We start from the raw sequence: 15,785 nt of genomic DNA, 5'->3' as shown, positions 1-15,785 counted from the left end.
GGAAAAGGAGGCTGGAGCTTTGCAAAAACTAGTATATTTCATTTCATAATACAATAATTTATGTACGCTGGCGTACTTTACATATCTTTGTGTTTCCTTTCGGCTTTTGTAGTTCGTATTTCGTAGTTCGTAGTTCCAGTAGTATAAAAAGGTTGATCGAAAAACACAGACGCAAATGAAAGCGGAGCAAAATAGTTGGATATCCATGATATGATGATCAGCAAACACTTTGGGCTTAAACTTAAAGACATGACATGAGGGGTAAAGACATAAATAGCTAAATGTAAACTGTTGCACTTAAATGAAATGAAGCCAGGGCGCGGCTGGCTGCTCTCCCTGGATAAGTATAAAAATATGCCTCACGGCTGGGCCAATTAGATGCTTTCCACGTGCCACACCTTGGTGTTGCAGTCCTGTCCGGTGGAGATCACAGTGTTGTTGTCCAGCCAGACTAACCGGGTGATTTGCGACTGCGGATGGGCATCTGAAGTGGGTTGAAAATTTCAAAAATTAATTACACACTAACTCTCACTTTCCTTCTCAAACAACTCACTCTTGATAATGGTGTGCTTGGCCGGATTGGCCACGGACCAGATGATGATGGTGGTGTCCAGCGAACCACTGGCCACCAGCAGTGAGTTCGGCGACCAGGCCACCGTGTTGACACGAGCACTGTGGAAGCCCCACTCCTTGTTGTGGGCAGGCTACAAATATGCATTTAGTTAAATATAATTTAAGCTTTGATATAACCACAATACCTTGTACTCCTCCACCGAGTAGAGCACCACCTTGCGATGAGCATCGCAGGCCACCAGATACTTCAGGTCCGGCGAGTACGACACATCCGTTACGGCGCCCAAGTGATCCAGCTCCACCTTGGGCTCCAGGACACCGGCCTTCAGGCTGTAGATGTGCAGCTTTTGGTCATCACCGCCAACGGCCACATCGGTGGTGTCCGCATTGATGGCAATCGAGCTGGCCTCGTACTTGATGGGCAGCGAGAAGATCTTCTTCTGGTCCTGCACGAGGGTCAGCTCCTTGATGCACGCCAGCGCGATAATGTTTTCGCTGCGCAGAATGGCCAGGCCGCGAGGCTGGCAATTAAGCTTGACCACATAGTCGGTGTACGAGTTGCCCTCCACGCTGAACTGGCGCAGGCTGTCGTCGATGCCGCAGGTGTAGACGAAGTCGCCCCAGGCGGCAATGCCATTTATCTGGTTTCCATGGCCGGTGCCGGTGATGCGATCATTTGTGCCGCTTCCCGAGTTCCAGTTGGCCACCACTCCGTCGTGGCTGCCCGTGTAGATGGTGCTGCGGTCATCGCTCAGACCCAGAACGGTGATGGGCTTGTTGTGGCCCTTGACCACGCGCAGCGGCTTCGCGGGATCCGCCACATTGAGGTAGGTGATCACGCCCGACAGCGAGACGGTGATCAGGTGCTCTCCCTGCCACAGGCACGAAACCTGCTGGTCGTCCACGGTGGTGCCCATAACGAACTCGCTAACCAACTCGCGTGACTCCACTGTCCACAGGCGGCAGGTCTTGTCGCCGGAGCAGGTCAACAGCTGGCTGCCATCCGGCTTCCAGGCCAAAGCGTAAACGCCGCCCTTGTGGGCGGGCGATCCGAACTCGCCCACCAACTCAGAGCTGGTGCCGTCGTACAGGAAGACTTTGCCATCGAAGCCGGCCGAGGCGAAGAACTTGCCATCGGGCGAGTAGCGCACAGCCTGCACAAACCTGGAGTGATCCTGCTTGGTCATCTTGAACTTGAACGGGGGTCCCTCAAACACGGCCACTGTGTTGTCCTCGCTGCCTGTAAGGAGTAGGTTGGGGTTTAGTTTACCCTTCTACATTCTTTAGGTATATACACCACTCACCTGTCACAATACGGAATGGCCTGGCTGGCCTAAAGTCCGCTGAGTTAATAGACTTGGACTGACCGCTGATCTCGCCCACCGAGGTGCCTGTCTCAGACATGAAGACATGGCCAAAACGCTCGCGTCCTTCGCCCACGGCCACGATGCGCTGGTTGTCCGGCGACCAGCTGATGTCCTTGATGGGTCCTGCAATGGGCTGGAACTCATTCTTGAGCAGGTGCTCCTTGTTGACCGTGTCCCAAATGCGAATCTTGCCCGAGGCATCTAGAAAGAGAAGGAAAAAACCAAATAAACAACTCTGCTCGAATTGAAACCGCAGATAAGATAAAGAAACCGCTCCATATATGGAAATGCTAATCACAGGCCATAGCGTGAATCATGCTGGTCACGATTCTATATGCTTCGCTGCACGAAGCCGGGTGCTCAAAGTGTGAAATTGCTGGGCGAAACTTACCGCCAGATGCAATGTAGAAGCCGCTGGGCGAGTACTTGGCCACGTTCACTGCACACGAGTGCTCCGTGTAGACATCGGCGATGGCTGGATTCTATGGTGGGAAGACAGGGAAAACAGAGGTGATCATTTGGAAACACTTTTACCCAATGCATGTTATACATGAAGAAAGAAACAGGCAACAGAAGATACTCTGTTACAGTCACTTTTACAATAAGAACATAATAGTGGTGTTCTTTGGGACAGAGAGATGATTTAAAACTACTTATGACTTAAGGTTTTAGTATTAATTTAAACACAAACAGAGGGCACCCTTGGAATCACTTTTGCCTTGTTATTGTATTATACAAACAGAAAAACAAAAATGATCCTGAGCGATCAACTTAATGGTGTGATTCTTCAGTCGGATAACAAAGAAACGTAGACAATTTAATTCGAATTTCAACGGTTTCTACGAGTGTAAGGCAGACAAACCATAGGCTGCTTTTACCAAAAACCAAACAACATCATTATGATGATGCGTGGGCGGCAAACAAGTGATTTCTCTGTGTGCTCGTCTGTGTGACTGATTTTGCCGGTTGGAATATCTGTGTTTTGCGCCGTATATAAAAATAAATATAGAACAGCTGCCGCCAGAAAGAAGACACAAACATACAAACTGGCAACAGAAACACAAACTGCAGCTGTCCAAAAATAAAACATGATTTGGAAAAGACCATGGATTTATGGCAGGAGCAGCAAAGGCAGCAGGCTGCATACATATAAGTATGTATCAGCTTACCTCGATGTTCCGGATGATCACGGAGTTTCCATTGGTGTACAGGAAGTTTTTGCCCTTGGGATCGGCACCCAAGACGATGGGTTGGCCGCGTTGGGTGCGGGGCAGCGTTGCGTAGATGTTTTCTGCAATTAAAAGTGATTCTTTCGATTAGAAGTTTTCCTAGGTGGGAATGGGCAAAAGATAAGCCGGCGAAATGGCAGGGAGTGGGTGCAAAACAGGGTGCGGCTACTTTTTTGGAGGGCGTCGGGATGGGGGTCATCCCCCCCACTCCACAGTTTTTGTAGAGGTCTATCATATGCAGCTATGCCCATTTATGGGCATAATCACGGCGCTTCCGGCGATTTTGCTTTCTGCTTTTACCGTTTTCGCCTGTTGACTCATCCCCCCTTCGTTACGATTTCGACTGGGATTATCAATGGGGCTTTTGATTCTGGGGTGCCAACTCACTGTTTTCGTACGCCGGTGGTTGGGGTTGAGCCATTGCGGTGGTTGCTCTGTTCTTGCTCTTGTGCTTTTCAAAGGTTTACTAATTAACGCGAATTTCCGCCGATAAATGAAAACACCAAACTCAATTCTAGCCGACGAACTGTGTGCAGTGTGACCGGATCGCGACGCGGTGCAATTACTCCGCAGTGCACTCCTACGCCGGTTGGTATTTTAAGAACCGCCCACGCATAAATGCCGAGGAGGCTTTGGTATTTATTTCAGTATATTGATTTACGTATTCCGAGTTTGTTTCTAATTATTAAAATTATTATAAAAACATTGAAAAGGTGTTGTTTTCTTAGACAGTTTTCAAAAGTATTTAATTTAATATTTCTGTTTTTCATTTTGTTCAAGTTTTAAGTAAATAATCAAGTTTAACTAACCTACGACCAGTCAAAAACAAAAATAAATATAATAAGAAAAACTATCATTACATTCAAATAAGGTCCTTAAAAACATTTTCACGTTTATTTATATAGAAAAAATATGATTAGATAAACGCAATTATATTTGAATTTAAAAAAGTTAATATAATTTTGGGCGGTCTATGTAGATAGCTAAAGTGGTATATATGTTTGTGTTATCGGTATTTTTAGGGTTTCCTCATCTGGCCACACTGATAACATCTTGTTGTTTACGTTTTGCATGCATTTCAATTTGCCACAAAAATGATGCAAAGATTCCCAGCGCAGGCGACGGTGGAGAATCCCCGGTACGGACAGCTGATCATTGGACCACCTGGTTCCGGAAAGACCACCTACTGCGCCGAAGCCTTGAAGTTCTACCGCGAACTGGGCCGCCAAGTGGGCGTGGTGAATCTGGACCCGGCCAACGAGAACATGTCCTATGAACCGGTGCTCAGTGTAATGGAGCTTATCACCGTGGAGGATTGCATGGAGCACCTGCAGCTGGGGCCGAATGGATCCCTGATGCACTGCGCGGAGTACCTGGCAGAACACCTGGAGGATTGGCTGCTGCCGGCACTGCGAAAACTTGGAGCCACCCACAACTACTTCCTGTTCGATTGCCCCGGGCAAATTGAGCTCTACACTCATCACAGCGCTATGGCACGGGTTTTCGAGCGATTGGAACGGGAGCGATATAGTCTGGTCACCGTGAACCTCATCGATTCGCATTACTGCTCCGAGCCGGCCAAATTCATTGCCACCCTGCTGATGGCTCTTAATACCATGTTGCGGATGAGTCTGCCCCACGTTAATGTCCTCTCCAAGGCTGATTTGCTAAGGAAGCACGAGGCCAAGCTGCACTTCAATGTGGACTACTACACTGACGTTCTGGACCTGAAATACCTGCTAGACAAGCTGGACGACGATCCGGCTATGCGCAAGCACCGCAAACTGAACGCCGCCATCTGCTCCATGGTAGAGGACTACGCCCTGGTCTCGTTCCAACTGTTGGATGCCTTCAGCACGGACAGCATGTTGCGACTGCGCAACCACATTGACAAGGCAAACGGATATGTATATAAGGCGGGCGAGGAGCAGACCGTCAACTCATTGCTGGCCTGCGCCGTGGGAGCGGAAACGGAGGCATCTCGCCAGCAGCATGACATTCAGCCCTATATGGATTGAAAGTACTTGGTAAATTCGAAAATTGGCATAAGAGTCTGTGATAAACTTACTGTTTTCTAAAGACAATACTTTTGTGGCAAAATTTAGAGGCCCAAGATACGTTAGCTGCCTTTAGAGAACCGAATCCTAAGTAGTTGAGCAATAAAAAGTTATTCAAGATTTGTTGTTCAATTCTCAGATGGCAAACAGTTTTACAAAATAAAAATAGGAACTTAAAATAAAATGTTTCCTAAACATGATGTTCTTAAGCCCGTTATAACTGATTGACTATATGCAACTTTGAAGTAAAACTGTTAATATGGTGGTTTCTTTCCCCCATAAATTAAACTTATATTTATATTATATTCAACTCTGAATTTGCTCTAAGACGCACTAACGACTTCACAAGATTTATAACACAGATCGGATTTTAAAGCCTTTGGCAGGGCTCATATTGTTTTTGAGGTAGAGTGTTTTCAGAGACATCTATCAGTAGACTTTTAAAATTATAAAACCAAGACTAGATGGCGCCAAAAGCACCGTGGTGTGTTGAGTAAAATGTTGAAATGTGTAGAGATTGCTACTAGCTAAAAATTACTGAACGGCCGTCCACGTGCAAGATTCAAGATTGTTTTTTTATCAACAATGAAATTATGAGTAAATATCTGGTTTCCTTAATATTGTGTTAATATGCTAACACACACTCATTTATTTGCATGTTTATAATGCCGATCTTGTTCGCTCAAATAAATAGTTAATAATTTAGCCCAATGAATTTATCTTAAGTGACAAGCGCATTAACTGCCAGTTTTATACCAATTGAACAGTAATAAGTATTAGCAAAATTAAAAAATTAAATGCTTTTAGGTTTTCTTTAAACGTTCTTGTGTAGGAAATTATATGGCAAAAGAACCAAAAAGGATGCATACACACAAAGCGTCCTTGTTTTAATAGTGGAAATCAATCACTGCCTGCCGTTTTGGGAACAAATGGTTCGACAGGGGAGGATCTGGATGTGGACCCTTGTACTCTGATTTAACTAAAAGCCAAAGCCTCGTTAACATAAATAAAAATTAATTAAGTCCGAGGCGCGTTGTTTTGCAAGATAAGAGCTCGATCGACCGGTGAACAACTCGTGGCAAGCTGCAAAATGTGGCACGTGCACCGCAAAACGGGATCGCTATAGGGTCCTAACCCAAGTCCAGATCGTGAGCATTCGTGGGGCTGTTTTACAGGCACAAGCAGACGAGCAGAGTTGCGAAATAAAAAAAACCAGCACGCTTAACTTTTAACACCCAAAGCATTTAATACTCTTGTTTTATTGCATATTATAATAAATATTAGTTTGAGTTAAATTTGGTTAAACGCAACAAAGTTGTTTTAGGTCTATTTGCCTTATTTTAAAACAAAAACCCTTTTACTTTAGAAGCTGGAAATTGTTATATACTTGGAAACAATTTTGATTGTTTTAAACGGCTTTCAAGAGTTTTATATGACGACAAAGTATGATATTCGACAAAAATAACTTTGCTAACAGACTGGAAGATCGTCGAAGTATTATAAAAAATGTTAAAAAGCAAATTCAATTCAGGGGCCCTGCCTGAAATCGTAATTCCTGTTTCAAGAGTATAAAAAAAAACAGCGGCAAAAACGAAAACAGTTATTAAATGCAGCAGGCTCTTGTCAGATTGCAGCAGGCTGGCTGCCAATTCCCCGATTCTCCGATTCCCTTGACCGCAAGCCAAATTAAAATAAACGAAAGTGGTTTGGGCCCAGGACGAACTGAAAGCCGAGCTTGGATTCGGATTCGTTTTGGCTTTGGGATTTGTGTAAAGCAGCGGACTGCGGTTTCGTTTTTGGCACACGCTCTTAAGGATCTTTCTGCCATCGTTTGTGCCCGTTGCGAATCAAAAAAAAAAACCATAAGTGCGATCCCTTGGCGATGTAAGCGCGCCAACAGTTAACAGTTAAGCGACCTGGCCTGTAAGAGCGCTTTTGCTTGGTTTTGCTTTTCTGGCGAGCCCTGGCCACGATTGCGGTCAAAAGACCCGCGTCCTGGGCCGAAAAAGCAGGTGCACTATGGCAGCAACAGTCGGGGCAAAAAATGCCAGCTAAGCAAGAGGAAAAAAAACAAAGGAGTTTGGGTGAAGAATTCATTGGACTAGAAGATTTCCTGGAACATATATTTTCCAAATATATAGACATATTTTTTTTTAATTAATGCCAAATCATATAATTCTCGTTAGATTTTCAGACAATCTTTTGACATTTAAAAACCAATAAAACCAAAGGAATCATACTAATCATATTTTCTGTAAATTCTTGCAAAAAATGTAAATGAAATATATATCAAAATGTTTCTCAAAGTGTTTCTACAATCTATCTGCAAAATTATTAATATAAGATTAATTTCAATTTTTAAAATGATGGTATTCTATGAATATATCAAAACTTAAAGGATGAAACAGCAAAATATTTATGCTAAAAATAAACTATTTAAAAATGTATAATTGCTTAACCATATAATTTTTGACTATATGATACAAATTTCTACAACCATCATTCCTAATGGACACCCTGGGCACCCCAATCCCTATTATTACACGGTATAAATGCCTAAAATAATGCCAGAGTCAAGTGGGAATCTAGATACGAGTAGAATTCCTTCTAGGGAGAGTTCCAAACTCGACGAAGGGAACTCAATATTTGATTGATCTTTTTACATATTTGTGGCCCATGTGGAGGATATCGAGTCGACCCAAAACCCCGATCGTAGGTAGGCCGAGTATCCTGCGTACACTGAGTATCCTGCGTCAGTTGTGCTGAAGCCACAGCAAGAGGAGATGAGTGGGAACGCCATATGCTGCACTTGAAGCGCAGGCAGCAACCAAAGGCAGCGGCCAAATCATTAACTTATGGCTAACTGTAGCCCCCGATCCATTGTCTTCATCCCCGAAACAAAAGCGGAACCAAATGTGCTCAATCTTGACCGGAACTGTAATTTGATCGAGTCCCGCGCACAGATATTAGATACGATAAGATCTTCCATTTTGTAGCAGCAGCAGCAGCAGCAGCAGCAGCTTTTTCCTGTCGAAAATTATAAACTAAGCTCCACTAGATCGAGATTCTTCGAGGAACCTCTCCGGGTTATTCACCCGTGCGAAAGATCGCCCAACAGTTGCACATTTTTAAGTCCTTTTTTCGCCCTTTCCCTGGCTGTTGCTCTTTTTTCTTTCTTTTTTCCTGTCCTTCCTTTGTACCTGAGTTCGATCCTTGGGCTCGGGATCGGGGCGCGTGCCTGCTGTCGTCGTCGACTTCGGTGGGTTTCAGTCCTGGTTTCGGTGTATTCGTATCTGAATCTGTATCTGTATCTGTATCTGTATCTGAATTGAGCATATGACGCTGCTCACCTATGTATGTTGTTGCCTTTTGCTCTCGGCCGTTGAGGCTTCTGGCTTAAACTGTAACGAAGGCCTTTGCTTATGCAAATATTTTGATCGGACGTCGAGACGGGGACAGTTGGAAATCAACAGGATTGCAAAGGGAGTAAAAAAAGCAAGGAAAGTCAAAGAGAATTGGAGCACATTTTACGGCTTTTAACTATTACTTTTAAACTAAAATATTAGATTAAGGAGTATAGTTTTATAAACAAAAAGAAAACAACACTTTGTGCTGAAAAGAAATTTTTGGGAATATTTTGTATAACATTTATGAAACTTTTTCTCAATAAAGAAACCCTTCCAGACATCAAGTTTAGTTTATCTTTTTAATAATAAAATATCTTAATGTATAACGTTTGTGGAACATAATGAAATAACTAAGTTTGAAATGAAAAAAAAAAGATTACAGGTATATTCAATCATTTTGATTGGCTTAGCTCTGAATCTTTTTGGAAATGATAAAAAGGGATAATCCCGACTTAGATTCTTAAACCTCTTCTAATTGTTGCCCAACCGATTCGAGTAGCCAAACAAACTCATAAATCACCCCAAACTTAGTTTCTTTCCTGCAGTCTGCTGCCATCGTTCATGCAAAACGCGTTGACATTTATGAATTGCATGGCAATTTACGCGACACAAGACACCCACTACAATTGCAATAATAACAACAAAAAAATCTGCACAGAGAATAAAATACCAATTGTAGTAGCCTGAAGCTTAGACTTAGATTTAGAAATATTTTGTAATAAATAAAATAAATAACTTGCTAATTGTATAAGCTGATAAAACATAGCGTTTATATTTCATCTTGGTAAAAAATAATGTTACACAGCTTTCTGGGAAAAACTGCTAAGGCAGAGTATTAATATAAATTTATAAAAATAGTAAATTATTCGTAATGTCATGTTGCAATGTCAGGAACTAATTGGAACAGTAGTTTTTCTGAGTGTGAGGCCAGCACCGCACGTAGCATTCTCGGACGACAATTTACACCAGGGAATAAGCTGGGAGCGAAGATCTAGAGATGCGGCTGGCGCCGACTATTCGCCTTGAATGGGTCGCTAAATCAAGCAATTATGAGGGCCTTTGTCGCAAGCAGCAATGTAGCCAAGTAGCCAAGTAGCCAAGTACCAAAACATATGCAAATCAGCCGCCTGGCCAAGACGAAAAGGCTAGAGAGGCTGCCGGAGATAAAGGGAAATCTGTTCAGGCCAATGAATTGATTTTCCTCTGCGCCCATATAGCCATTCGACTGCCTGACTTATGCGGACTGACGGGATCGGCATCGGGATCGGGGATCGGGGGTCGGGGGTCGGGGATAGTTTATCGGCCAACTGCCACGCCCCCCCGCCGCCGCCGAGCCCCTTTTAGCCCTGCCACACTGCATATATGCAAAGCAACCGCCAAAGTCAAAAGAGAGTTTCGGGAGCTCGTTTTGGTGCCGCAAAGCATCCTCGGCTGCTGCGGCGACTGCGTAGAAACCGCACGCCACATTTCAATGATAAATGTTGCCCAGAGTCCGGTAACAGCGGTAGAGCCACACTGGAAAAAATATTGGTTACAAAATCAATCACTAAATGCCTATATTGGTTTTATTTGTGGCTGATAAGGCGGCATTTAATCTTATGACAGACGTTTCGTTATGCATAATTTTTAAGGTATCGCTGCTTAAAATAAATTATGAATTTTAAAAATTTGAGCCAAATTTAAAACCCTCAAATGAAACTATAAATTAATAAACAATATTTCGGGATTATAACAGATTACATTTTATGGAACCAAAGATGTACATCAAGGTAAGGCCTTAATTTTAACAGATTTATAAAAAAAATTGTTTTGATAATGGGATATAACACTTATATTGCCTCCCCAACATTCGATTGATTATCCAATTCTGTTTAAAACTTAACTTTTAATCCATTTCTATTTTGTTTAAGATCTCTTCGTATTTTTCTCAGTGCAACGACAGTCTGATGCCAGGTTAACCAGCAGATTGCTCTTGGGCCGAGCGCTATTTTGGGTAAATTGTTTTATTGCAGTTCAATTGTTGCCCGAGCTTGAGCTTCCTTTGGGTTTGTTTGCTGCCTGGGATCTTGTCAAGCGGCGCTCGTTGGAGGTCCCCCAAGCGAAACAGTAGCCGCAGTTAGCAGCAGTAAATTACCGTCTTCCCCGAGGGCATTACGACTTTGTCAAGTCGGATGATCAGTGGAATAAATACAAATTATAATTTCTTTAGTTTAAGTGAAATAGTTATAAGATATTCATATATATTCAATTTAGTAACTTGGAAGCTAGTCAAAAGCGTTATTTGATGATTGGTGTTTTGGAACTTTTGCCGTTTTTGTAGACTAAAATTATAAATCTGAAATATTTTTGGTGGAGCCCAGATAAAGGATCGATTTCAGGGCATCACAGCTTCTAGAGGAAACCAGCATTCGATTCTCCTTCCGTTCTATCTGTTTGCATCTTGCGGCGGCGCAGATAGCCGTGGCTCCTCTCCCATATGTCTAACCGTAAGCGGAGATTATGGCATCATTTGGAAGGTCTTGTGAAAAGTTAATAAATGGCTTATCTCCGTCGGAGACGACATGTGTTTGGCTTAATTGTGTCAGCGTGTGGGCTGCTGCCTTCGGTTCGGCTTCTTGCATTTCGAAAGTCAGAGCTCAGCGCTCCGTGCTCAGTGTCCTGAACTTTCGCACAGCTCTGCCGGCGTCCAGAAATGGTCAAAATAGCCCAACGGGATGTTGGGTATAAAGGTATGGTGGTATGGTGGTATGGTGGTATCGTAAGTTAACCATTTGGCTGCTAATTACGACAAACGACAAACGGCGTTCAACTGTCAGAGATTTGTGCGGGCGAGACCCCAGGTCGGTGCCTTATTTGTAGCCCGAAATTGTTGTCGTGGCGCCAACCAATCCACTACCCACCCCCCTCTCGTGTTCCCAAAAGGGGGTTCCAAAAACACAATCCTAACAAGCCGGCGACATAGTCCGCGAGTGAGAACTCGCTGCTGCTAACCCGATTTGTTTGGCCTCCTCCACTCCACTCCAACCCAATCCAATCCTATCCAATCCAATCCTATCCAATCCAATCCAATCCACTGCACGTCACCAAATAAGGCAAACCATTGGAATTCAATCTTAAGGCCATTAGCAATTAATATCAAATGAAATTGAAATAAATTTCATTTAGCCACCACCTAGCAGGCAGAACGAGGTCCTCCTGTTCGCATTACCATAGATTTCATGTTGCTTTTTTGCTTTTTCCTGCGGTCTTCGCTGATTTTCATCATGCGAAAGGGGTCGGGTTTGCCCCCCCCCCCCTACCCCCATTGGTCAGTTGGGGCAATTGCAACTGCAGCTTTGCAACCTTTTGGCTTTGGGCTAATCGCCCATCGTAGTTCCTCTGGTCAGAGAAGGAGGGGCAAGTACCACGGACCACAGCAGCTACAATAATTTTATCAATTTTGTTTTATAATTGTGCGCAGACGCAGTGGAGGGACAAAAGTTGGCCAAAACAAAAGAAAACTGGGCAAAGCAAAGCAGAGCAAAGCGTGCAAATGTGACCAAGTTATATTTAAAACAGCTTTTAAAAGGGTTTGAAATTTTAAAAAAGTTGTAATTAAATTTAAAGGGAAAAAAGACATGTTCTTATATGGGTAACAAAGAAGTACTCTAAAAGATATCCAAATTGAAATGCATACTTTCCAAGAAAATGTTCTATGATTAAATAATCAAAAATTTCTCTATAAAAAAACGAAACTACTGCTCTGGTCCACGTAAGAAGTTGTTGTTATTAAGCCTTAAAAGGAACTAAAAAAAATAAAATCCTTTAAGAATCACTAGGGCTTATTCTTGGTGAAAAAAATTAAGATTTTGTCAAACTGTGATATCAAGCAATTATTGTAAATCGAATTAAATCTTAAAAAATGTTTTAATAAATAAGTTAAACGCGCAGAACGAAATAAATAACTTATTTTTACTCACAACAAAAATATGAAACAATTTTGGATAGACTTTAATTATTTCTGAAATCAAAGCTTCAACAAACAAGTGCTGTTTTAAAAATTATAGTATTTAATTATTTAGAAGAATACATTTTGAAATAATTTTTGAAATTTTGATATAGTCAAAAAATGTACTTTTTTCAAAAACCTTCTCAGCTCTGGTCACGTTACAGAGCCGAGCTCTGAGTCTGACTAAGCTGGCCGATTGCGACCCCTCCTTTCTTCTGTGGGCCTAAACAAACTACGCAGATTTCATTGTTAGCCTCGTTGGCAGCATGTAAATGTCCGTCTTTTGTTTTGCCCGCTGCTGCTGGCCCAAGTGGCCAACTGTCTGGGCCAGGTCGACTGCGGCTGTTGTGGCTGTTGCCGCTGTTGTCTTAAATTAATACCAAATTGTCAACGCTGGCGAAAAGCTGCACAGCGCGCCAACGCCGCATGATAAGAGAGGCAGGAGCCAGAAAAAAATAAACAGACCGGGCCAAGAGAGCTGCAGTTACCAACTGGGCAAATGGGCAACTGGGCAACTGGGCATCTGGGAGTTGGTTAAACGGGGAACTGGGAACTGGGAAATGGGAGCCCACTGACTGCGACTGCGACTGCGACTACTGCATCTGCGCATGCGTCTGCGCTTTTCGCTTCTGTTCGCGGCGGCTTTCGCTCGTTTTGGCCGTTACTGTTGCCCATGCTGTTGCTCTTGCGGCTGGTCTAAGGTCTTCGATGGTCGTCAATTGATAGCCAGATTTGTGCAATTATCATTTTAATAATTGCCAACAATCTGCACGATATGAACCGGCGACAGCGACAACGGCCAAAGCTGCGACTCCTCCTGGTCGTGCTCATAACCAGTAGCCAGTAGCCGCATCGGTCGGCAGCCACTGCAGTGCACTGTCGCCTCGCTGTGGGCATCGTTCCGGCCTCCATTTGTTGCCAAGACAATTATAATCCACATGGCCAGGCTACATAATAATAAATTTATTACAGATTTCCGCCTGATTTGTTGTCAGGAATTTTCCCCATGCATTCAGCAGCAGCACCCACTGTGAGACAAATAGAGAATGAGAATACTTAAATGGTCTCTCAGTGCTTTAAACGATGTCGGCAGATAGTCCGATAAATCAGTAGAGATTGGGGAATCGGTCAGAAGAGCCAAGGGGAGGACGTCCTGGAATCTCAGTAATTAAACAGTTTTGGGATTCTTTAATTGTAATAAAATCGGGATTGGAATGTGGAGTATTGTGAGTCTTATCTTCAAGGTGTTTTCTCTAACTCCTAAAAAATTAAAAATATATAAAAAATAGAGAAATATCAGATTATAAAGAGATTTAACTTTATATTTTTAGCCTAAGAATGCTTTGTTAGGGCAATAAAGTCAATATTTGTTCATTAAATTAAAATTAAAGAAATTAAAGTGATAGTCCAGTTCAAATATATTGATCTAAGATCTAAGGCTTACACACGTAAAATCTGTCAATCGTTTTAGCTTATTGGATATCAGTTAATATTGCACTTTATCTAGCCATTCACCAAGTTCACCCCATCATTCATCATGGGGCTTTCATTCAGCCAATCCAACATCTATCTAACGGTCCACACAACCCACACATCTCCACCACCGAAGTTGGCCAGAAACCGACACCGAAACTCACCTCACCACGAGCTGGCCCACACACACACATACGCAAACCCGTTCCGTGTGCGTGTTACCCGCCCTCTCAGCGTTCTGTCGACCAATCAGCGTGCAGCGGGCCGAGAGCCACGAGCCATAAGCCACAAGCCAGAAGCCACTAGCCAAGTGCAAAGGCATTTCCGAGTTTCCGATGTGTGGGATTTGCTCGAGCACAGGGGCTCTCAGAGGGTGTCGTAAATAAAATGTCGCCCGATGCGAAAAACAGAGAATGGAAATTATTTACGACTCGAGGGCAACCTTTTACCTGTGCTGCGTTGCACAACAAAAAAATAGTGATCAGTATTAAGGCTTAGAATTCCAAAACTAAAAGATCAACCAACTGAAATTCGAACATGGATTTATTTTGTTTTACTTAAGGTTTTTATACAATAGAAATTATGCCAATAATTTTTAATTCATTTACATAATCTTGTGAAAAGCAAATGAAATGAACTCGCTTGAGTTTTATTATTTCCCTAAAACCTTTTCCTTAATGAAATTAAAAGTTTTCCATAAACAGCTAAGTCCATAATCCTCAATCGATTTCTATGCCTTAAATTGTTTTTATCTTAGTGTACCGCCGCGACTGCGCAGCGCATATCAAACGATGATAGATGTTGAGCGGCATACGGTGAATCCGTTACAAAGCGGCAGGCGATGAGCGAATGAGGGGCAGAGGCACGCGCCCTCGGTCCTCCACAAAAATGAGAACTACAACAGCACAAAAAAAAAAAAAACGCTTCCAAGCGAAACGATGCCACCAAGTTGACTTGGCCAGCCCTCATCGCGGTTGAAATTCCCCCATTTTGGCCCGCTTTTGAGGCCGGCCGCGTGCCTCGTACCGCTTCGCTAGATCGGCAGCGCCCGTGGCGGACTCGTGTCCTTTGGAATTTCGGTGTCGCCTCAACGCTGCACATGTCCTGTCCAAGGAAATTGCGCCAAAAACTAGGGGACGGGAAGGAAAAAATTGCTGAAAAGGAAAAGGATCGTTAAATGTGGAAGAAGTGTGCGCCCGCCACGTCTTCTTCTGCTCAGCTCGTTTTCTAGGCAGGTGTGGCCCGCGTCAAGGATAGATAAACTGGAATTGAGGCGGCGGCGGCCAAGACGAGGTGGCCAAGCGTGGCGGAGGAGCGAGTTAGTCGGAGGAGGAGGACCTCGAGCCGGCGAAGGATAAGCTCGGGAAAAGGTGCAGCGAGCGAGAGAGAGGGAGAAAGTGGCAGGTGCTGGGCCCAACTGAGTGGTTTTAGTATGTACGATCCAACGGGGTGATGGGATCCTTAATGCTCCTAGTTTTGTAATTAAGGTATGGTAAGAATACGATTGCCCATCTGAAACGATTGAGTTTCAGATCGCCAAGAGCCCAAAAATGATTATAATCAAAGAAAATCCTTAAAACCTTTTACTTTTTATTACAAAATTATTAAATATTTAAAACAGTCGAACATTTTAGAAAAATTAAATCGAAAATATGTTTTACTTAGTAATATAAAACCCAATAAGAAAATCG

General features: G+C 43.2%; 2 protein-coding genes across 2 annotated transcripts; one reads left to right on the top strand and one right to left on the bottom strand.

The window, feature by feature from the left end:
* Positions 1 to 18: 18 nt before the first annotated feature.
* Positions 19 to 3,719, bottom strand: LOC128257247 (actin-interacting protein 1). Its single transcript, XM_052988184.1, has 7 exons — positions 3,557 to 3,719; positions 3,110 to 3,231; positions 2,332 to 2,422; positions 1,878 to 2,141; positions 759 to 1,813; positions 554 to 704; positions 19 to 484 (listed from the first exon to the last, which is right to left on the bottom strand). Exons 1-7 carry the CDS (start codon positions 3,588 to 3,590, stop codon positions 375 to 377), a joined length of 1,827 nt encoding a protein of 608 aa, XP_052844144.1. The 5' UTR covers positions 3,591 to 3,719; the 3' UTR covers positions 19 to 374.
* Positions 3,720 to 4,152: 433 nt separating this feature from the next.
* On the top strand, positions 4,153 to 5,435 carry LOC128257679 (GPN-loop GTPase 2). The gene has a single exon (XM_052988796.1). It carries the CDS (start codon positions 4,264 to 4,266, stop codon positions 5,185 to 5,187), a length of 924 nt encoding a protein of 307 aa, XP_052844756.1. The 5' UTR covers positions 4,153 to 4,263; the 3' UTR covers positions 5,188 to 5,435.
* Positions 5,436 to 15,785: the final 10,350 nt, after the last annotated feature.

Source organism: Drosophila gunungcola (genome assembly GCF_025200985.1).
Source record: "Drosophila gunungcola strain Sukarami chromosome 3L unlocalized genomic scaffold, Dgunungcola_SK_2 000002F, whole genome shotgun sequence".
Classification (NCBI taxonomy): domain Eukaryota; kingdom Metazoa; phylum Arthropoda; class Insecta; order Diptera; family Drosophilidae; genus Drosophila; species Drosophila gunungcola.
This window is presented reverse-complemented; position numbering and strand designations above follow the sequence as displayed.